This window comes from Erpetoichthys calabaricus, chromosome 5, assembly GCF_900747795.2.
Source record: "Erpetoichthys calabaricus chromosome 5, fErpCal1.3, whole genome shotgun sequence".
NCBI lineage: Eukaryota > Metazoa > Chordata > Cladistia > Polypteriformes > Polypteridae > Erpetoichthys > Erpetoichthys calabaricus.
In genome coordinates this window covers 248,583,846-248,607,806 of record NC_041398.2, presented here as the reverse complement: position 1 = coordinate 248,607,806, position 23,961 = coordinate 248,583,846, and the positions used below count along the sequence as shown (strand labels likewise).

The 23,961-nt window shown below is 42.6% G+C and overlaps 2 protein-coding genes across 4 annotated transcripts in view; one reads left to right on the top strand and one right to left on the bottom strand.

Annotated features, from left to right (window-relative positions):
- Positions 1–6,137, top strand: part of elmod2 (ELMO/CED-12 domain containing 2) — a 110,541-nt gene extending 104,404 nt beyond the window's left edge. For both annotated transcript variants that reach the window (XM_051928177.1, XM_028802750.2), the window contains one exon: positions 5,183–6,137. In XM_051928177.1, coding sequence (XP_051784137.1) covers positions 5,183–5,340 — 158 coding nt within the window. In that variant the 3' untranslated portion in view covers positions 5,341–6,137. The remainder of the gene's footprint in view (positions 1–5,182) is intronic.
- Positions 6,138–10,136: 3,999 nt separating this feature from the next.
- ucp1 (uncoupling protein 1) overlaps positions 10,137–23,961 on the bottom strand; it is a 131,779-nt gene continuing 117,954 nt past the window's right edge. For both annotated transcript variants that reach the window (XM_051928178.1, XM_028802751.2), the window contains exons 5-7: positions 21,358–21,459; positions 16,423–16,603; positions 10,137–10,900 (exon numbers count right to left, since the gene is read on the bottom strand). In XM_051928178.1, the coding sequence (XP_051784138.1) occupies positions 10,786–10,900; positions 16,423–16,603; positions 21,358–21,459 (398 nt within the window). In that variant the 3' untranslated portion in view covers positions 10,137–10,785. The remainder of the gene's footprint in view (positions 10,901–16,422; positions 16,604–21,357; positions 21,460–23,961) is intronic.

Genomic DNA, 23,961 nt, shown 5'->3' with positions numbered 1-23,961 from the left:
TCGGCCTCTTCTAGGCAGGTTAGAAATGGGTCTAAAATTTTTCTTGAGCAGGGTTTTAACAACAGCAGTCTTAAGAAAGTAAATTCATTATTAGATACAGGGGGTCTTCCCAGACTCTGTCAAGAACACTATCTAAATTGTGTTTTGTAAAGTTTGAATGCTGCATACATGCATAAAAAGCAAATTACTTGCCAGTCACTACAGTTTTATGATAAATCCCTCAGCTGACGGTGTAATCGTTGTAGTGCAAAATTCACAGTCTCGTGAAAATCAGATTGTAAATAACTGTAATCAATGTTTATTACATCAACCTAATCTGTTTTGTAAGGAGGAGCACATTCTGCAGCCAAATTAATAACATGGCACATAACACTAGAATTACTAGAGCCTACGAAAAAACTCGTAAATCCGTCCCACCTTAAATCGCTTCTTAAATCCGTTGACACCTCTCTGCCAGCATCCTTTGTCCTCTAAATGTGCTGATAAAAGACAAGCTGCCAGCAGCCGGCTATTCCATCCCCCCTCCAACTTAGAACGTGCACGAACTTCTCCCAGCTCATGCCTTGATTGATTATCTGGGAGTGAAGTGGAGTTTTAGAGTGGAAATAATAGATCGTTATTTGGAACACACGCATTTCATGTGTATTCCGTTTCTACAGTAATCTGTGTAAACACATTGTTAAAACAGATACTTTTTCATATTTTAGTAATAAATGTTACAAAATGAAGGCATAAACTATAGAATGTGTAAAGCCGGAGTTCCAAAGATCAAATAAACACTTTCACAAAAGCTTCAAGGATCTACGAGTTTTTTCGTAGGCTCTAGTAATTCTAGTGTTAATGAAGTGGATGGGTGTCGAATGCAGGCGAGTTCACAATATGACAGGGCAGAGAGAGACCTGAAAGCACAATGCAGTAAGGTGAAGACATAGACACATGCATACATTCATTTATTTAATTTAGTTACTTTTACAAATGATGTTTGGCACAGGATGCATTCCAGGTGCTGTGGACTGATTGTAATCAATCCTTTCGCGAGTGAATGTCAAGCTAAGCACTTTTTTTGTTTGTTACTTTGACATTTGTTGTGATTTAACGACAGGACACCCATTGCCAGATCTGAAGACCTTCATTTTCGCATTAACTTGACATGGGGAAATCTTTGAATTATTCACTACACTATCCCTTCAAGGTTTTTCTGCCTGATATATGAAATCCCAGTGTAGACAGAATTCTACGTCTGTTTTGTCTTGGTAGAATTCTCTATTACTCTACTTTCCCCTTTTGTATCTTATATATAATTCACCAGCCTACTCACTCACTCACGTCTGTCCGAAGACGAATGCGCAGTCGCCTTCTGCGCAGCTGTCCGAAAAACCTTACGAGACCGACATCGCGGCAGGCGGCGGATTTACGGCCGTGAAAATTTGAAGAGAAAGGCGACTTCGATTAAAGCTCTAGAGGCCTGAAGGGTGATTTTGACTACAGCTCGAGGCCTAATTACGCATTCATTCAATACACCTATATCAGGTCTGTGGTGCTTATACTTATTACTTACTATTCCACTCGTGCCCAGTTCATCTTACATTGTTGAAACAGGCTCTTTGTCTAGTTTTTAATATATAACCTTTGTCAGAATGTCTCAAATCCCATAAACTTACCACTGTTTATAAAGTATTGTACTTTGTAGCTTCTTCCCACCTTGCCTTCTACATCTATAACTTCAGACAATTCCATAGAGTAAAAGACAAGCAGGAGTAAAGTTACAACTTTAAATAATGTACTATTGATAAGATTCATAACATAATAACAATAAGCAAAGTACAAGTGAATATTGGCAACCATACAACCTGATAAATGTTGGTGTAGTGTTAGGTGGCACACAGACTTGCAGTTAGTTTAATTGTCTTTAGTTAAGTCATCATTTTTAGGCAGCTTTCTTAAGAACAGGCCACATGCCTGTCTCAATATGGCTGTCGCGTTGTGTTTCTCAGAGTGGTCTTCTTTTCAGTCCATGGTGTTTGAGATGCTTCTTCATGATGGTGGTGTAAGAGAAATAGGGAATGGTAAAGCAACTGAATTTATGCATTCTCTGTTCAAATACTACAGCCAATAGGGTGCCATGACACAGAATAGCCTCTGATTCAACCCCCAATCCCAAACAGCCATACTTCAGACCAATGGGGGGACACACAATACCTTTCACACCTGCGCCCAAAGCCATTTGTTGAGCTGATTCTTGCCTGCTGGGTAGTCTGGCTTGCCTGTGGGAGTTGATTGAAAGAGTCCTGCAGAGAAACACCCAACCCTGTCATAAAATTAGAAAGACTCCGTCCTAAAGACTTGGGGGTGCTTCTTAACCATTAAACCATTGCTGTTCTTATCAATAATGTAACATTAATATGACATTACTTTGTCTAAGTTGCAAATAAAGACATACAAAATATTTATCTACTCCTATACAAAATTTCACACCACAACACTCCACCCCTGATAAATCTTTTGTACAATGTCTTTATAATATAATTAAACAGTCTTAATTGTTTGAGGAATTTCTTGTACAATTTGTGTTTTGCGTTGCAGTGATTGCTTTTCCAGTGTTAAAAGTTGTGTGTGATCATTTGTCCATTACATGTCTTCTTTATTTCAAACTTGGATGTGCACCTAATGACTTACATCTGCTCTGGCGCTGCTTCGTCTGTTTCTTGAGCTTTCTGCAGTCTTCATATGTCATCCACACCTTCCACTAAACTAGCCCAGTGAATTGTGTGAATTCTTTCCTTAATCTGTACTGGTTTTGTGTCTAAGTGCTAATTAGACCCCTGTCCCAAACTATCCATTTAAGCATATGCAGCTGTACAGTTTGAAGGGTAACATACCACAGGTGCCAGTACAACCACTTGTGCCCAAATGAGAGCACATGAGCCACTGCATAAACTGTTCACACGCCAACATTTGTGGTCCCTCTTCACACCTTTGGAGTTGACTTAGTTGCCTTTTGCGCTTTTCCACCCATGGTGTAACTCTTGACTACCATCAAACCATTGCTATTCTTATCAATAATGTAGCACTAATATCACATTTTCTTTGTGTAAGTTACAAATAAAGACATTCAAAATGTATATACAAAATTTTACACCACATTTCAGAATAGACATGGATACTTTTGTAGATGATGTAAAAACATTTGTGTGGCCGAAGATCATTTTTCATTTAAAAGTGGAATTTTTAAACAAAGTGTTGTTGTGTGGACGTAGCCTTAAGGGCCAATAATGACACTTTTGGACTTACCATCCAAATCTGTTGTCAGAGTTACAATTCATCAAATACAGTGTATCCGGAAAGTATTCCCAGCGCTTCATCACTTTTTCCACATTTTGTTATGTCACAGCCTTATTCCAAAATTGATTAAATTCATTTTTTTCCTCAGAATTCTACACACAACACCCCATAATAACAACGTGAAAAAAGTTTACTTGAGATTTTTGCAAATTTATTAAAAATAAAAAAACTGAGAAATCCCATGTCCATAAGTATTCACTGCCATTGCCATGAAGCTCAAAATTGAGCTCAGGTCCATCCTGTTTCCCCTGATCATCCTTGAGATGTTTCTACAGCTTCATTGGAGTCCACCTGTGGTAAATTCAGTTGATTGGACATGATTTGGAAAGGCACACACCTGTCTATAGAAGGTCCCACAGTTGACAGTTCATGTCAGAGCACAAACCAAGCATGAAGTCAAAGGAATTGTCTGTAGACCTCCGAGACAGGATTGTCTCGAGGCACAAATCTGGGGAAGGTTACAGAAACATTTCTGCTGCTTTGAAGGTCCCAATGAGCACAGTGGCCTCCATCATCCGTAAGTGGAAGAAGTTCGAAACCACCAGGACTCTTCCTAGAGCTGGCCGGCCATCTAAACTGAGCGATCGGGGGAGAAGGGCCTTAGTCAGGGAGGTGACCAAGAACCCGATGGTCACTCTGTCAGAGCTCCAGAGGTCCTCTGTGGAGAGAGGAGAACCTTCCAGAAGGACAACCATCTCTGCAGCAATCCACCAATCAGGCCTGTATGGTAGAGTGGCCAGATGGAAGCCACTCCTTAGTAAAAGGCACATGGCAGCCCACCTGGAGTTTGCCAAAAGGCACCTGAAGGACTCTCAGACCATGAGAAAGAAAATTCTCTGGTCTGATGAGACAAAGATTGGACTCTTTGGTGTGAATGCCAGGCGTCACGTTTGGAGGAAACCAGGCACCGCTCATCACCAGGCCAATACCATCCCTACAGTGAAGCATGGTGGTGGCAGCATCATGCTGTGGGGACTGGGAGACTAGTCAGGATAAAGGGAAAGATGACTGCAGCAATGTACAGAGACATCCTGGATGAAAACCTGCTCCAGAGCGCTCTTGACCTCAGACTGGGGCGACAGTTCATCTTTCAGCAGGACAACGACCCTAAGCACACAGCCAAGATATCAAAGGAGTGGCTTCAGGACAACTCTGTGAATGTCCTTGAGTGGCCCAGCCAGAGCCCAGACTTGAATCTGATTGAACATCTCTGGAGAGATCTTAAAATGGCTGTGCACCGACGCTTCCCATCCAACCTGATGGAGCTTGAGAGGTGCTGCAAAGAGGAATGGGCCAAACTGGCCAAGGATAGGTGTGCCAAGCTTGTGGCATCATATTCAAAAAGACTTGAGGCTGGAATTGCTGCCAAAGGGGCATCGACAAAGTATTGAGCAAAGGCTGTGAATACTTATGGACATGGGATTTCTCAGTTTTTTTATTTTTAATAAATTTGCAAACACCTCAAGTAAATTTTTTTCACGTTGTCATTATGGGGTGTTGTGTGTAGAATTCTAAGGAAAAAAAATGAATTGAATCCATTTTGGAATAAGGCTGTAACATAACAAAATGTGGACAAAGTGATGAAGCGCTGGGAATACTTTCTGGATGCAATGTAACTAAACTGAAAATGAGAAGTGGAGGAAATGCATCGTGATAATCTTATGATGGTAGTCGAAAAATTTGAGAATAAATGAACAAGAAAAACATTACGTTGGGAGACATCCAGCCACCATCATGGAAGTAAGTGAAGTAGTGTGATCACGTAACACAAAGATCAGTTAAACAGGTGAATGTAAAAGTGATTTTGTGTGACTTCCTGCCTTCTTCTTTTCCTCTGCAGGTTATCTGGTGTATGAATTTGACAAATTTTGGTTTCAAGAAGAACCAGAAAGCATCATGTTGTTTAATCAGTACAGAGAAAAGTTCCATGAGAAAGTGAAAAGACTCTTACAGCAACCCAGCGTGCTGCTCGTCTTGACTTTGGACTCTGAAATTTAAAGCTGGAAAGTCTGATCGGGTACGATTTACAGCAATATCATGCATCTTGAAATCTGAATTCTTAAGTATATAATTTATTTGGATCCGATTTTATTTAAAACTTTAAAATGCGGCCTTAATAATGAGACAATCATTTAACTTTTTTTTATTCTTTTTATTGACTACTTTTGTAAAAGCAGCGTTTTTTCCTTTTGAATTTGGCGCAGATTCAGAGCATCTACAGTATGTGAACACTCAGTTTGCTCCTCTTCAGTCTTTTACCTTGTAGCGCGGACCACCGTCTCCGGTTTGTGGCGTCTAGGACTCGTTGACCAAGTTGTTGTATTTGTTTTTTTTTTTTTTTCTGAGTAGGAGTCCCATTGTTGTAAACCCCGTAGTCATTTGCAAAAAATAAGTTTGATTCAGTAGAATAAGTCCTTGGTATTAGTGGTCCACATACGTGTAAGTGAGCAGAAAATAGACAAGCCATTTATACGATTTATTGTTTTTAATCGTGAGCCCGCAGCACATGGCGTTAATCATGGCATCGATCACTGAACAGATTTAACGAAAAATTCAAAATGGTAGAGAATGTTCACTTTTGGAGTTTGCATGCGTTTCTCACGGTTTAACACTTGGTTATGTGTTTTGGATTTGAAATGGTTAAAGTCGCGCGGCCAGGGAAAATATTCTGATCTTTGGTTGAGCCTCGAACATGTGGTTGTGTGCCTCACTTTCTAGACTGAAATGTTTTAGGATATTTGCTGAGATTGCTTTCTTATTTGCACGTTATAAATAATAAAACATTTTTATTGTTTGATTTTTTTATGTAATTTATTTTTTGTCTCCTTCGTTAACAATACCCACCTGTCGTACAGACTTCTACGCTCATTTGTGATATCCAGAGAGTGACGGTGTGTTGCATGTTGGCCAGACACTCACGTAAGAATTCCTCTCTGCTCTGCTTTTTCTCGATTCCCTTTCCACTCGGGTTGGTAAGTTGGTGACTGATGTGACCACTTTGAGAAAACTTAAGTATCACCCAACCATTAAGTTGTACAGTGCATCCGGAAAGTATTCCCAGCGCTTCATCACTTATTCCACATTTTGTTATGTGACAGCCTTATTCCAAAATGGATTAAGTTCATTTTTTTCCTCACAATTCTACACAACACCCCATAATGACAACATGAAAAAAGTTTACTTGAGGTTTTTGAAAATTTATTAAAAATAATAAAACGGAGAAATCCCATGTCCATAAGTATTCACAGCCTTTGCTCAATACTTTGCCGATGCACCTTTGGCAGCAATTCCAGCCTCAAGTCTTGTTGAATATGATGCCACAAGCTTGGCACACCTATCCTTGGCCAGTTTGGCCCATTCCTCTTTGCAGCACCTCTCAAGCTCCATCAGGTTGGATGGGAAGCGTCGGTGCACAGCCATTTTAAGATCTCTCCAGAGATGTTCAATCGGATTCAAGTCTGGGCTCTGGCTGGGCCACTCATGGACATTCACAGAGTTGTCCTGAAGCCACTCCTTTGATATCTTGGCTGTGTGCTTAGGGTCGTTGTCCTGCTGAAAGATGAACTGTCGCCCCAGTCTGAGGTCAAGAGCGCTCTGGAGCAGGTTTTCATCCAGGATGTCTCTGTACATTGCTGCAGTCATCTTTCTCTTTATCCTGACTAGTCTCCCAGTCCCTGCCACTGAAAAACATCCCCACAGCATGATGCTGCCACCACCATGCTTCACTGCAGGGATGGTATTGGCCTGGTGATGAGCGGTGCCTGGTTTCCTCCAAACATGACGCCTGGCATTCCCACCAAAGAGTTCAATCTTTGTCTCATCAGACCAGAGAATTTTCTTTCTCATGGTCTGAGAGTCCTTCAGGTGCCTTTTGGCAAACTCCAGGCGGGCTGCCATGTGCCTTTTACTAAGGAGTGGCTTCCGTCTGGCCACTCTACCATGTAGGCCTGATTGGTGGATTGCTGCGGAGATGGTTGTCCTTCTGGAAGGTTCTCCTCTCTCCACAGAGGACCTCTGGAGCTCTGACAGAGTGACCATCGGGTTCTTGGTCACCTCCCTGACTAAGGCCCTTCTCCCCCGATTGCTCAGTTTAGATGGCCGGCCAGCTCTAGGAAGAGTCCTGGTGATTTCAACCTTCTTCCACTTACGGATGATGGAGGCCACTGTGCTCATTGGGACCTTCAAAGCAGCAGAAATGTTTCTGTGACCTTCCCCAGATTTTTGCCTCAAGACAATCCTGTCTCGGAGGTCTACAGACAATTCCTTTGACTTCATGCTTGGTTTGTGCTCTGACATGAACTGTCAACTGTGGGACCTTCTATAGACAGGTGTGTGCCTTTCCAAATCATGTCCAGTCAACTGAATTGACCACAGGTGGACTCCAATGAAGCTGCAGAAACATCTCAAGGATGATCAGGGGAAACAGGATGGACCTGAGCTCAATTTTGAGCTTCATAGTAAAGGCTGTGAATACTTATGTACATGGGATTTCTCAATTGTTTTATTTTTAATACATTTGCAAAAATCCCAAGTAAACTTTTTTCACGTTGTCATTATGGGGTGTTGTGTGTAGAATTCTGAGGAAAAAAATGAATTGAATCCATTTTGGAATAAGGCTGTAACATAACAAAATGTGGAGAAAGTGATGAAGCGCTGGGAATACTTTCCGGATGAATTGTATGGCAACAAAACTTGATGTCAGGAGCCATAAGAATATTTGTCAACCTAAGCAAAAGTTGCTTATAGTGGTTTGTTTGCTTTCATCCACTAGATGGCAGTAAAGACCACAAAATGAATAGAGTCACGCACACTTCAGGCATTTGCTCTCCTTCCAGCAGGTCAGGTGAGGTTGAGGAGCCTGCACTGGTACAGCATGTTGCTGCACCCACCACACGATGAAACAGGTCAGGATCCTGGTTGGCAACCCCCGATGCAGACACGTGGTCCAGTCACCACCTCCAGAAATGACCCTGTTTCTGCTGCAGCCAGGTGTTATGTGGGCGTCCCCTTGGCCTGGTCCAGTCACTCGGGTCCTCGACAATGAGTCTGATTGCCTTCAGGGAATCGCTCTACATGGCCATTGTGTCGTAAAGAATTATTATTATAAGTGACGCTTACTCACAGTGCAAGTAATGTGCTTCATTCGGGACTCCGTGAGCAGCACAAATTCAAACCAGCGGGACCCAAGGAAGAGACACACATGAAAGAGTCCAGTCCTCATTTCAGGTCATTGGATATAGCGTCCGTGTCTCGCAAACGACTCTAAAAACTTGGACCTTCATTCTTTTGCTGAGATATCAGGAGCGTCACACACCCCTTTCCAGCAACCTCATGATTCCCCCCCCATGCTGTCCCAAGCTGTCTACTGACTTCATAGGAAGTGTCACCAGAGACATGAATGTCACTGCCGAGGTGAGTAAACCTCTCAATGACGAGGTCGACACTCTCTCCACAGACAGACACACTGCTGATTGCTGTGCCCAAGAGGTCATTAAAGGCCTGGCTCTTGTTTTTATCAGGACACTTAAACGCCCGCAAGCCCAGACACTCGGACTCCTCACTCAGTCTCTCGAGACCCCTGAACAGAGCCTCCATTGACGCATCATCAGTAAAGTCATGATAAGTGAATCTCTCTTCACTGCCCCACAGCCACTGGACCTCACGTCTCTGCCCAAAACTCAGTCCATGCAAGCACTGAGCAGAGTAGGAGCAGATCACACCGCTGTCGGACCGCAGAATGAACTGGGGAAAAAACACAGAGGTTCCACCTCCGCTTTCCACAGCACTCACAGTCCCAGTGTACATGCCGGCCATGATAGCCAGCAACCTTGAGGGGATCCCGTGAAGTCTCAGGATGTCCCACAAGGCAGCTCGATCAACTGAGTCCAACGCCTTACGAAACTCGACAAAGGCTGCCAAGAAACTCTGCTGATATTCGCATTTGCACTCCCTGAGAACCCTCAGTGCCAGGATGTGGTCAATGGTCGACTTCTTAGGCATAAAACCAGACTACTCCGTTAGCTGGTAGGTGAACAAGTGATCACAGATCCTATTGAAAATGACCCTAGTGAGGACCTTACCCAGCACCAAGGGCAGTGTTACCCTTAGTTGCCGTAATCCAGGTGATCAGATAGGGATGACAATTCCCATTTTCCAGAATGTTAGGATGATGCCCGTCTCCCAAATGGAAGCAGAGATAGATTGCAATACCAGGAGGACAGCCTGACCACCAACCTAGTGAAGTTCACCCCGGATACCACAGATCCCTGCAGCCTTCCCTACCCTCAGCTGGTTCACCACCTGTGCCATCTCAGTGAGACTGGGGGGGTTCACAGCTAATTGGAGGATCAGCCTCAAGAACTGCAGACCCAAAGGTGTCCAACGTCCTGACCGGAGGATGAGGTTCAAACAGCTGCTCAAAATAGCCAGCCCAGCGGGTCACAACTGCAGTGTCATCCATAAGGACCGCTCCATCAGCTGCCCTGACTGCGACTCTCTGATGAACAGATTCGGATTTGCACTGATGAAGTTAGAAAAATATTAAAGACAGACTTGGCGCTGCCCATTCAGAGTCAGGGTCTGCCAAGTCCTTATTTTCTGACCACCAATCAGAATCATTTGTGACCGCACTTTTTGGTTATTTCAGTGTTTTTTGCTTTTTGAATTCTCTTGGCGCCAATGGCTGCCTCGTCGTATTACGGGTTGTTTGAATTGTCACTCTGAATCCAAGCAGTGCTGCTTAACCGCCATATTAATTTGTTTAATTTGAAAAAACACAAAAGAAACCAGTGATATTTGTATAAATATTTTTTTTATTATTCACTCACTGTATGAATAAATAAATATCAGGTTAGAGTTTTGTTTTTCACGTTTTAAAGCCTTGAATAAGGATGATAATTAAACACTGCAGTGCTTTACCGTCGTGTCGGATGAAAACGAGACGCAGACCTTTGGCTCGCGTATGACTTGCCTGTTGTTAGTCTCATCTTTGTGACTGGTTGGTGGTCACAGGAAGATCAGAATGGTGACTGTCAGGCCAGCGGCTAATTATACTGTGTAACTGTGGTCAGCCAGCCTGCCCACCAGGTGACACCCACCTTCCTGCAGTCCCCTTAAAGTGCTTTGTGGTCTCGCTCCGTCTCCTGTAATATGAAGATGGCCTCGCGTCTTCACTCGTCTCCACTGTCCGTTTCCCATCTCAGGTTCAAACAAACACATCCAGGCAGGACCAGGGTGCTGATTATCTACTCCACTACCGGCTCCGAATGACGCGGGGGATTGAAAGTGCTTATGGATCTTTTCTGGCCCGTCCTCAGAATTTTTAATTTCTAACGTGGTCTAAATCGAAACGTTTTTTGTTTTTGTTCTGTTTTAAGTCCGTCCCTGTGCGTCTGTTTGGATCAAATTCTAGCAGGACAGTCAGATTCTGCCGACAGCCCGTCTTCACGCTACGTATTCCACGGACTGCTTGGACTTCATCATGGCTCGCTTCAGTTGTTCGTAAGACACAAACATCACAATGTTCCAGGAGCCCAGCCTCAGGAATGACGGGACAAACCTTGAAAAAGGAAGACACGACAAAAACAAAATCATTAGGAACGTCACAAGCTGTCATTGTAAGGGCATCCTTGACGTGGGTCGGTCGTATTCTTGCTTGCTTTTTACAACGTAAATCATCTTCTGGTGGGACAAATGGTGCAAATTGCAATATAAAGTGCAGATTGATTAATAAATAAAAATGTAACAGAAATACAAAAAGCAAACAGTTGATTTGACGAGCCACATTATAGTTTTAACGGTAGTAGTGAGGAGCAACGTGATGTGCATTTAATTGAACTTGACAGCCACTGCATGCCCAGCCTGCCTGGAAAGGGGGACTCTCTCTCTGAATTGCCTTTTGTTGAGACTGTTTTTGAAGTTTTATGTCTTCTTAGAGAGTCAAGGCTGGGGGGGCCTGTTAAAGCCCACTGCGGCAGTCCTTGTATGATTCTGGGCTGTACACAAATAAGTCGTATTGTAATTTGCGGCAAAGCGTAAAAGTTTAGCTCCTGTCACCCGCATGCACATAAGGAACAGCTGAAGGGCTCCAATATCTCTCTGTCTCTCTATTATATCACAGACCTTCGCTTCCATATATATAGATATTGGATATAGATATAGATATACAGGTCATAAAATTAGAATATCATGACAAAGTTGATTTATTTCAGTAATTCCATTCAAAAAGTGAAACTTGTATATTAGATTCATTCATTACACACAGACTGATGTATTTCAAATGTTTATTTCTTTTAATGTTGATGATTATAACTGACAACTAATGAAAGTCCCAAATTCAGTATCTCAGAAAATTAGAATATTGTGAAAAGGTTCAATATTGAAGACACCTGGTGCCACACTCTAATCAGCTAATGAACTCAAAAGCCTTTAAATGGTCTCTCAGTCGAGTTCTGTAGGCTACACAATCATGGGGAAGACTGCTGACTTGACAGTTGTCCAAAAGACGACCATTGACACCTTGCACAAGGAGGGCAAGACACAAAAGGTCATCGCTAAAGAGGCTGGCTGTTCACAGAGCTCTGTGTCCAAGCACATTAATAGAGAGGCGAAGGGAAGGACAAGATGTGGTAGAAAAAAGTGGACAAGCAATAGGGATAACCGCACCCTGGAGAGGATTGTGAAACAAAACCCATTCAAAAATGTGAGGGAGATTCACAAAGAGTGGACTGCAGCTGGAGTCAGTGCTTCAAGAACCACCACACACAGACGTATGCAAGACATGGGTTTCAGCTGTCGCATTCCTTGTGTCAAACCACTCTTGAACAAGAGACAGCGTCAGAAGCATCTCGCCTTTGGACTGCTGCTGAGTGGTCCAAACTTATGTTATCTGATGAAAGTAAATTTTGCATTTCCTTTGGAAATCAAGGTCCCAGAGTCTGGAGGAAGAGAGGAGAGGCACAGAATCCACGTTGCGTGAGGTCCAGTGTAAAGTTTCCACAGTCAGTGATGGTTTGGGGTGCCATGTCATCTGCTGGTGTTGGTCCATTGTGTTTTCTGAGGTCCAAGGTCAACACAGCCGTCTACCAGGAAGTTTTAGAGCACTTCATGCTTCCTGCTGCTGGCGAACTTTATGGAGATGCAGATTTCATTTTCCAACAGGACCTGGCACCTGCACACCGTGCCAAAGCTACCAGTACCTGGTTTAAGGACCATGGTATCCCTGTTCTTGATTGGCCAGCAAACTAGCCTGACCTTAACCCCATAGAAAATCTGTGGGGTATTGTGAAGAGGAAGATGCAATACGCCAGACCCAACCATTCAGAAGAGCTGAAGGCCACTATCAGAGCAACATGGGCTCTCCTAACACCTGAGCAGTGCCACAGACTGATCGACTCCATGCCACGCCACATTGCTGCAGTAATCCAGGCCAAAGGAGCCCCAACTAAATATTGAGTGCTGTACATGCTCATACTTTTCATGTTCATACCTTTCAGTTGGCCAACATTTCTAAAAATCCTTTTTTTTTGCATTGGTCTTAATTGATATTCTAATTTTCCGAGATACTGAATTTGGGACTTTCATTAGTTGTCAGTTATAATCATCAACATTAAAAGAAATAAACATCTGAAATACATCAGTCTGTGTGTAATGAATGAATCTAATATACAAGTTTCACTTTTTGAATGGAATTACTGAAATAAATCAACTTTGTCATGATATTCTAATTTTATGACCAGCACCTGTAGATATATATAATATATTAGATATATATATATTAGATATAGATAGATACAGAGATAGATCTACAGTATATACTGTATTTTCATGAGAGAACTAATTAATGGATTTAGATTGGGTTTGTTTCTATAATTTGCTTGAACATTCCAGTTGATTTTGTGACTTTCTCATCACACTAAGTATCAGAGTTCACTTGTGGCAGCGATTTATTAGCACGAATCCAAGAGAGATGTAGTGAGCCGATAGGAGGGGTGTGGAGCCTTCCTCACTCACGCGCCAGCCTTGAGGTGTTCCTTACCTCCGCTTAGCTAGCGAATGACAGAACTACTTAATGGATGTAGATCAGGTTTTGTTCTAGAATTTGCTTGAACATTCCAGTTGATTTTGTGACTTCGCTCATCGCGCCAAGAATCACAGTTCGCTTGCAGGAGTGAGATATTCGCGCTTATCCAAGAAAGAGGCTGCAGGCCAGGGGGGGGAGCATGACGTCAGGAGTGGGGAGCCGGGCAGGGTCCTCCTCATTGTCCTGTTTCACTACTACATGGGCGGCGCCGCAGTGCACAGCTAGTAACTAATAATTATAATAATTCTACCTCCGCTCCATGGGTTGGCGCTGTGGCCTTTTCTCTTCCTACCTTTGCAGCACTTCTGATGTCACTTCCGGTGGCCGTACCAAGTGGACTCTCCTCTTCCAGGATGTGAGGACTTAAAACTGGAAGCTGCACCTTCTTTGTCAGTTCTGGTTTAAACTCTCGTCTGTCTGAAAAGACGCCTCCGCCATTTAATTGTGCGTTTTTATTAAACCCTTCAGTTATATGGGGTCACCAGGCTGCTACCCCAACTCTTTTCGTGTTCTCCTTCACTTGCAGTTCACAAAAAAAAAATTTTAGGAAAACAAATTCATGTTTCATTACAATCAAATCAGCAACCTTGCAGCAAAAGCCTGGCGCAGAGCGTGGAAGGGGCGCTGGAAGTACGGCCAGAGATCTCTTACCCGTAATTGGGAAGCGTCGCTAAAACCCAACAGCCCTTGTGTGTGGCCGCTAATGAGCCTCAGAAACGATCCTGGTGTGAAGGAGTTTTCCGAGTTGGCGAACGAGAATGCAGACAGTGTGACCTTTGACCCTAAGTGACCCGTGCAGCCAGGCGGAGGGAGAGGGCTGAGGTCATGTGCCTTTGTTTTCTTTGATTTGTAACCCTAATCTTGCAGAGTAACTCCGTCTTCTGTTAGAAAGGTTTTTGGGAGTGCAGAATTTGTTTCTGCTATTAATTCTTTTGAATTCTTTCAATTCAGGTGGTTGAAATAATTTTGCTTCTCTCTGCAATACCATTTTGATATTCGAAACGTTCGAAACATTCTAAGGTTTTGGCTACGGAGTGATGTTTGGGGTCCCAGATCAGTGGGTGTAAAGTTCAGTCCCTTATCCAAGTTCACAGATGCAAGTTTATGTGGGTTTCTCGTGTTTGATTGTACTTTTGAAATTTGACCGTGACTTAGAATTTCCGTTTGCTTTTCACGTTTGGCTTGATTGATTTTTTTTTTCCCAGTTCCATTGTCATTTTTGGTTTCCTGACTCCTGTCGTTTTCCCATTCCCTTTATCATTCTGCCCTTGTCACATGCTGAACGTGGAGAAAGAAGGAGCTACGGAAGATTGGGGCAGCGTTGAAGGACGGCCGAGGAGGAAGATGATGGTTTCAGAAATAGAATAAGCCTAGAGGAGCAGGGGGCAGCACGGTGGCACAGTGGGTAGCGCTGCTGCCTCGCAGTTAGGAGACCCGTCTGGGTTCACTTCCCGGGTCCTCCCTGCGTGGAGTTTGCATGTTCTCCCCGTGTCTGCGTGGGTTTCCTCCCACAGTCCAAAGACATGCAGGTTAGGTGGATTGGCGATTCTAAATTGGCCCTAGTGTGTGTGGGTGTGTTTGTGTGTGTCCTGCGGTGGGTTGGCACCCTGCCCGGGATTGGTTCCTGCCTTGTGCCCTGTGTTGGCTGGGATTGGCTCCAGCAGACCCCCATGACCCTGTGTTTGGATTCAGCGGGTTGGAAAATGGGTGGATAGAGGAGCACGATCTCTTCCTTTCTTCCCTAATGAGAAGTCGAGCCAAAATGAGTCCTTTTATTGGCCAACGCCAACGATTACAATCTGCAAGCTTTTGAGGCCACTCAGGGCCTTTCTTCGGACAGCTTGTCGTTAGCCAGTAAAAGGGCTCATTTTGGCTCGACTTCTTATTACATCCAAAATGGCAAACACGGTACAACACCCTAGTACTTCTACAACTTTCTTCCCTAAAAAAGTTTAAAGACCCTCATCTTTTATGAATTTTGCATTTCCTGTCTTTGAAATCGCATGTGAAATGAATTATATGGAAGAAGATGATCCGCTGTGGCATCCCCTAACAGGAGCAGCCAAAAGAAGAAGAAGTTGAAAAAACCGTATGCAAAAGTGAAATGCTGCTGTTTCACTCGTTACTAAGCAGATACACCGTACAGCCATTTTGTAATGGAATGGTGGGAGAGACTGGTGCCAACGCAAATTAAACTGATCATCTTAGGTGTGTGGGCCACCTTTAGTTGAACTCACAACCAAGTGATCCACAGAGTTGGCCACATTCCTTTATATTTCTTATACCCTGGCATTGAGTACTGTTGTCCCAAGAGTTATTCGGACTCAACACTATGAAGCATATCGGTACACGTTACTCTGAGACAGACTCGGGTTTAACCGTAATTGTATAGAATTCCAAGCCTGAGTCCCACCAAGGAGCTTAAGGTCTCCACGGTTTTCCCCCCCAACCTATTTGGGTACCTTTCATCTCCAAGTCCTTAAATTTCACTGAGGTTCTTACTGCTGTGGCACCTGCTCAGCCCAGGGTCACTCCAGAGGGTGGTAAATTTGGCCCAGCACATGCCTGGCACATGTTCAGGCCATATTCAGTTACTGATAGCCAGACTTTATAACAGTTACTGTAGACTCAGAACGCGTTCATTCCTCTTCACTGGCTGCATTTGCCATTTTTGTAGCCGAAGGGGCTTCTGCAAAGTACTGAATTAGGGGTCTAATTACTTATATGATAGAGAAATTTCAGTGTATGATTTTGAATAAACTTGCAAACCTTTCTGGTCACACGTTTTCACTTTTTCATTATGGGCTTTTGCGTCTAGATGGATGAGCAACAATGGCAAATTTATCCATTTAAAATGAAATCAACAACACCGTAAAATGTGCAGAAAGTGAAGGGGTCTGAAGACGTTCTGAATGCACTTCATAGGCTTAAAACCTGTCTTGTGCCATCCTGGCTGTGTCTTTGCCCCTGGCATCCTCACGACCTCTGGGTGGACTTACCCTTTGTAAAACGCCGTCGGCCCCTCTCTGGTGAGCATCCTCCAGGCACAGTTGATGGCACTCGTGTATTGGCCCGGGGGCGAATTCATATAGCGGGTTTTGACGACATCTACTGGTGAGGCCACCACCGTGGTACAGAACCCGGCTCCAAACGCTGAAACAAAGTGGCAGGGCAAGTTGTCTGTCAAAAAACAAAAAGGAAAGTGTTAGTCTAATGTGAAATGCGATACAAAGGCATGTCGTCTTTTAATTCCATTTGATTGTCTCGACTAACAGTAAAGCTAAGGCATTGCATTTCTCTTGGGGTCTGCTTGGAGCTCCTGGCCCATTTCATTTCACAGCCACACGTTCCAATCACCTTAGAGAGGCGGGGCAAGTAGGCGTTCCAATCCCAGCTCATCTTCAACAGATGAAGTCGCTGAATGTAACAGCCAGAGTCATCCAGAAAACGTTTACTCTGCTGTTGTTGTTACTAATTTTCGGTGCAGTTAGCCCTTTTCACGACGTTTGGAAGTGACACATTGATGTTTAACTCTACTTCCTGTTAGTTTGCCAGTATTGGATGGCACATATTACGGGTCTCCATTTCCTCTTCGAATAATCGATTTTTACCATCTGAAAACTATTGTTGAAAAGCAGTGCATGGCAAAAGCCTTCAAACTGAAAAAGATCGTAAGATTTCGGGGGAAGACTGATTCTGTAACTACAGAGGTAAGTCTGTTAATTTTCTTGTTCCAGTATGCTAACAGTTTCAGGTAACTTGTTGGGTTTTTTTTTTATATTTAAAGTTAATTTGCTCCGTTTCGACAGATGTTAGAATAATGCAATATAGAATACCAGTAACTGCGGACTGCACGATAACGTGCAGTGAATACACTTATAAACTAAAAAGCAAAAGATACATTTGTCTTTAACCACAATTCTCGTGGTTATATGTGACCACATAAAATCGTGGGGTGCACATAAATTAATTCATTCAATCAATTCATAGAAGATCTACTTTAATCATAAAATATAAAAAAACAGTAACGGCGCACTGCTCTAACGATAGCGTGCAGTGAATCCACTTGACTTTTCCTCCTCTTTCTTTCTCTGTACGTTTATCATTCGTTTGCTCAGGTTGATGCGTTTGTTCCTTCCTGAGCAGCTCTTCTTTACTCCACCCTAGCAGCCTGCTGCTTCTCTTCTTTTGTCGCATCATATCTTAAATCATTCTTGAGTCAGATTGAAGACTTAAGTGCCAGCTTCAGTGAAAAATTCAAGAAAAATGTACTAAGTAATTGAAAAACAAATTCTGACTTAATCAGTTTCAACATGAAAAGATAGATAGATAGATAGATGAGAAAGGCACTATATAATAGATAGATAGTGAAAGGCACTATATGATAGATAGATAGATAGATAGATGTGAAAGGCACTATAAGATTGATAGATTATCTATCTATCTATCTCTCTATCTATCTATCTATCATATAGTGCCTTTCACTTCTATCTATCTATCTATCTATCTATCTATCTATCTATCTATCTATCTATCTATCTATCTATCTATCTATTATATAGTGCCTTTCATATCTATCTTTATCTATCTATCTATCTATCTATCTATCTATCTATCTATCTATCTATCTATCTATCTATCTATCTATTATATAGTGCCTTTCATATCTATCTATCTATCTATCTATCTATCTATCTATCTATCTATCTATCTATCTATCTATCTATCTATCTATCTATCATATAGTGCCTTTCATATCTATCTATCTATCTATCTATCTATCTATCTATCTATCTATCTATCTATCTATCTATCTATCTATCTATCTATTATATAGTGCCTTTCATATCTATCTATCTATCTATCTATCTATCTATCTATCTATCTATCTATCTATCTATCTATCTATCTATCTATCTATCTATCTATCTATTATATAGTTTCTTTCTATTCTCTTTGGGTATCAGCATATACTATTAGACAATGAGAAAAGAAACAAAAGAGGACAGAACATCAGCCAACAGTTTCAACCGCATCTCCATTACCCATTCTGTTTCGCCCAAGAGCTCAGGATGGCTCAGTCGAAGCACTTGAATCAGACTCACATCATCTTGAACAAAGGTCTGTATAATATTCCTGTTCCAAACTGTAATCATAGTCTGTCAAATGAGAAGTTTTTTAGCACATGTCGTTGCAGTTACCTTTTTTGTGTTATCTTTTTTGTGTTGAAACTGATTAAGTCAGAGTTTGTTTTTCAATTACTTAGTACATTTTTCTTGAATTTTTCACTTAAGCTCAATCTGACTCAAGAATGATTTAAGATATGAAGAGGTAGGGGAAGTGACGGCGAAGGTGGTTGGGCTGAGAGCGGCACCCGTACACATGCGCCGCACAGCACTCCTGCTATCCACTGCCAAGAGTTGATTGTACAATAAAATAAAATAAAAATAAAAAAATGAGTATCCTTGGAGGTCAGTCATCACCCTGAAAGTGGACAGTAGACGTCACGTAGTGTATGTGTATCAAATTTCAGGTCAACAGTTCAAACGGTTTGCGAGCGATTTAAAATCCTGGACAGACAAACGGACAGCCACGGTAGCGTATTATAGAAGAAGAAACAAGGAAATTTAGTTGTAACCTCTAAAATAATCGTATGTGATCCGTTTCCCTAGCAGTTTCCCAGCATTCCCAGGCAGTGACTGAAAACTCCAAAGGTTATGCAACCAAATATGACGTGAAGTGTCCATGTCTTATTATTTGAAATATTCCATTGAATTTGAAACTCTGAAGCCATCGTCTGAGTTTTGTTAAGTATGGAATAAAGAATGGTGGGAGCCAATGACTTTGGTCAGTTTTGAGTTATGTCAGAGACAATGGTGGGTGGTACTTTTTTTTCGCGGAAAGCTGTTGAAACTCTGCCAAGAATGCTTGCGTTTAGAATTTGAACACAGTGCGATATTAACCGAAGCTCATCTTTCACAATTCTGCCATCGTTTAGGTTACTGGAGGACAGCATTCCCGCCGCCGACGCCTCCTTCAAGTGCAGAAGTGTGAAACGGGTCCGTTACGTTTTCAAAGATTCACTAGTTGCCTGTTTCATCTGCCTAAATCCCAAATATTGACAAACATCCATCACTGTTCATGTTATTACACAGCTTGGGTTCTTCGTTATCACAATTCGCGTGCATTCGATTAGGGAACGGAACCCCAAGGCTGGCGTGTGAGTGAGGAGGACCCATACCCCCCCTCGGCTCGCTACATCTCTCTTGAATTCACGCAAATAAATCAGAACCGCAGACGACCTCCGATACTTGGCGCAATGAGACCGAAACATTCAGGCAAATTCTAGAAAAAAAACCCGATCTAAATCCGTGAAGTAGTTCTCTCAAGAAAAGTGGACGGACAGACAGACGGATGTTGGATTTTATATAGATATGTGCATGTTTATTTATATAATAACAATTGTCCTGTATATTATTGGTAGCCCTCCTACTGTTTTGCCCACTTTGCCGCTTTGTGGGTTTTTTTTTTTTTGGTGAATAAAGCAGTGATAATAGGTAATTATTTTATTTTATTAATTCTTTTCTCTCCTGCTAAAGTATGCAGCCCTCACTGTTTTGTGCAAGCCAGCTGATTTCAGTCCAGGTCTTGCTCAGAAGTGACAGTTCAGGGTGATGCTTTTAGATGGGTGTAGAATTGGAAGCAGAGGGTGATGAGGGTGTGAGGAACCTTATTAGAGTTGGCTGATGTTAAGAGTGGTGACCAGCAGGGGTCAGTGCTAGGGCTGCTGCTATTTTTAATATATAGAAATGATTTAGATAGGAATATAAGTAACAAGCTGGTGAAGTTTGCAGATGATACCAAGATAGGTGGATTAGCAGATAATTTGGAATCCGTTATATCATCACAGAAGGACTTGGACAGCAGACAGGCTTGGGCAGATTTATGGACGATGAAATTTAATGTCAGTAAATGTAAAGAATTACACGTAGGAGGTAAAAATGTGAGATTTGAATACAAAATGGGGATTAGGAAAATCGAGAGTCCACCTTATGAGAAGGAGTCAGGAGTCGTAGTGGACTCGACACAATCAACTGCCAGACAAGCCATTAAGGAGGCAAACAGAATGTCAGGTTATATAGCGCCTTGATGTGTGAAGTACAAGTCACAGGAGGTTCTGCTCAACCTTCATAACACACTGGTGAGGCCTCATCTGGAGTACTGGGTGCAATTTTTGTCTCCATAAAGATATAACAGCACTAGAAAAAGTCCCGAGAAGACCAACTCGGCTGATTCAGGGCTACAGGGGATGAGTTATGAAGATTAAAAGAGCGGAGCCTTTACAGTTTAAGAAAACGAAGATTGAGAGATGACACGAGTGAAGTGTTTAAAATTATGAAGCGAATCAATACAGTGGATCGAGACTGTTATTTTAAAATGAGTTCATCAAGAACACGGGGACAACAGATGGAAACTTGTGAAGGGGAAATTTCACACAAACATTAGGAAGTTTTTCTTTACGTAAAGAATGACAGACGCTTGCAATAAGCGACCAAGTAGTGTGGTGGACAGTAAGACTTGAGGGACTTTCAAAACTCAACTTGATGTAAATAAGTGGATAGGACTGGCAAGCTTTGTTGGGCTGAATGGCCTGTTCTCATCTAGATTGTTGTAATGTTCTAATTTCTTTCATGTCTTCCTCCACAGTCCTTCTCCAGGTGCCCAGGGGTCTCCCTCTCCTTCTTTCTCCTAATGTCCATCAACACATGGCTGTCTGTTTTTGCCCATCTGCAGTATATGGCCTTCATTACATAAGCGATGTTGTTGGTGTCAGTTCATCTGCTGACTCCTGGGACCACCGATAAGTCAGCAGATGAAGGTTAAAGGATTCACAAAATAAATGAACGGCTGAGTGACCCCCCATTTCCCCTTACCTGTCATTAGATTGTGCTTCAGGATGGCCTCCTTGATAATGTCGTAGGTTACCAGTTCAGCACAGTTCACAATGGCGTTCCTCGTGATGTTGGGCAAAGTGCCTGAAACAAAATTACAAATGTCAGCATGTCCGTCCTGCAGTATGGCGCCTTTTGTATCCCACCCTCCTACTGAGGTTATGACCCGCCCGACCGTGGATGATCCTCCATCCATCCATCCATCAACTATCCAACCTGCTATATCCTAACTACAGGGTCACGGGGGTCTGCTGGAGCCAATCCCAGCCAACACAGGGTGCAAGGCAGTAACAAATCCAGGGCAAGACGCCAGCTCACCGCAGGGCACACACACACCAAGCACAATTTAGAATCGCCAATGCACCTAACCTGCATGTCTTTGGACTGCGGGAGGAAACCCATGCAGACACGGGGAGAACATGCAAACTCCACGCAGGGAGGACCTGGGAAGCAAACCCAGGTCTCCTAACTGCGAGGCAGCAGCGCTACCCACTGCGCCACCGTGCTGCCCGTGGATGATCCTTAGCTCATCAAATCTATCACCTCACTCCAACCATGGATAATGTGCAAAATTTCCTAAATGGAGGAATCCTAGGGGTTTGCTTACCTGACCTGGAATTATGGTTGCTATTTAATGATCTGGAGATGGAGCCCACTTGGGACCGCCATCGTGCCGACTATTGTTAGGATTAGTGATGACGAAAATTGAATTTCATGCTAAACTTGGTGTTTGCTTCATTTAAAAAAAAAAATTCCAAAACAAATTGCATTTTTGTTCCAACCAAATTCGTGACATTGACCCCCCAGGAGAAGGGAAGGGTCCTATCTGGAACTCCTATGTGTGTCCTCCTATCACTTAGTTTTTACAGCGTAAGACGTTACAACTGAATGTTTTCCAACTCCACACACGTCGTGTTTCCATACATTCCCTGTGCTAACTCAATTCCGGTATTGACGTAACTGCTAATTATTGACATGTTAATGTCAGAAGAATACGAGGGTGAATCAAAAAGTAAGGCTGATGTGAAAATGACGCAGTAAGTGTCAAGGATAGAAGCTGACGCAATACAAGACCTTCGCAATGGCTTATGGGTAGTTTGAAGATGCACAGCGCCGCGCTCCGCCGTTAGTCTTGTTCAGTAGTTTTTAAACTTTTTTTTTTCCCCTCATGACCCAGTTTGGCCTTTTTTGTGTCTTTGAGACCGAAAATGACCACCGACTCAAGGGTGGGGAATTGGCACCAATCATCATGTAGCCAAAAGTTTGAAGTGTGCTACTGAGATCTGTGAGGTTTACTCCAAACACTTTATTTTTTTATTAAAAATGGGTCATTGAGGTTATAAATAAATACAGCTGAAACTACGCAAATCACCTGACAGAGAGAATGTGACAAGGAAGGTGGGCAGAAATAAGTGGAATGATGTGCCCTGTTTGGTGACGATCAATCAATGGCCAGGGGCCACTGTCAGCTTTTTTTAAGTGTTTTCCCTGTCAATGAATTGCAAGTTTGGCAAATGCATGAAAACCTGAAAAAGTGTAAAGTGCGGGCAACTGCACTGAACCTTAGAGCCCACCGACAGACGGATGGAACATTCCAGCGCATACCAAGGACAACATGCCTTTACGCACTCTCTCTCTCTCCGAGGGGGCCAAAGCTGACTGCATCACACACCAATAAGTGTTAAGCCGATGATAAAGAGAAGTTAAGTGTATTCGTCCTTTAGTGTTACTGTTTCTTTATTCCTTTTAGAAACACTGCTGTACCACAAGAGAAAAATCTCATATTTTCTTTAATATTTATACATACAGTCATATGAAAAAGTTTGGGAACCCCTCTTAATTCTTTGGAATTTTCTTTATCATTGGCTGAGCTTCCAAAGTAGCAACTTCCTTTTAATATCTGACGTGTCTTATGGACACAGTAGGATTTCAGCAGTGACATTAAGTTTATTAGATTAACAGAAAATATGCAATATGCATCATAACAAAATTAGACAGGTGCATAAATGTGGGCACCTCAACAGAGATATGACATCAATACTTAGTTGAGCCTCCTTTTGTCCTCTAGACGCTGTCCTCCTATAGCCTCTGATGAGTGTCTGATTCTGGATGGAGGTATTGTTGACCATTCTTCATACAAAATCTCTCCAATTCAGTTCAATTTGATGGGCAGCCTGCTTCAAATCATCTCATAGATTTTATGATATTCAAGTCAGGGGACTGTGACGGCCATTCCAGAACATTGTACTTCTCCCTCTGCATGAATGCCTTTGTAGATTTCAAACTGTGTTTTGGGTCATTGTCTTGTTGGAATATCCAACCCCTGCGTAACTTCAACTTTGTGACTGATGCCTGAACATTATCCTGAAGAATTTGTTGATACTGGGTTGAATTCATGTGACCCTCGACTTTAACAAGGGCCCCAGTCCCTGAACTAGCCACACAGCCCCACAGCATGATGGAACCTCCACCAATGTGACAGGTGGTAGCAGGTGTTTATCTTGGAATGCGGTGTTCTTCTTCCGCCATGCAAAGCGCTTTTTGTTCTGACCAAATAACTCCATTTGTGTCTCATCAGTCCAAAGC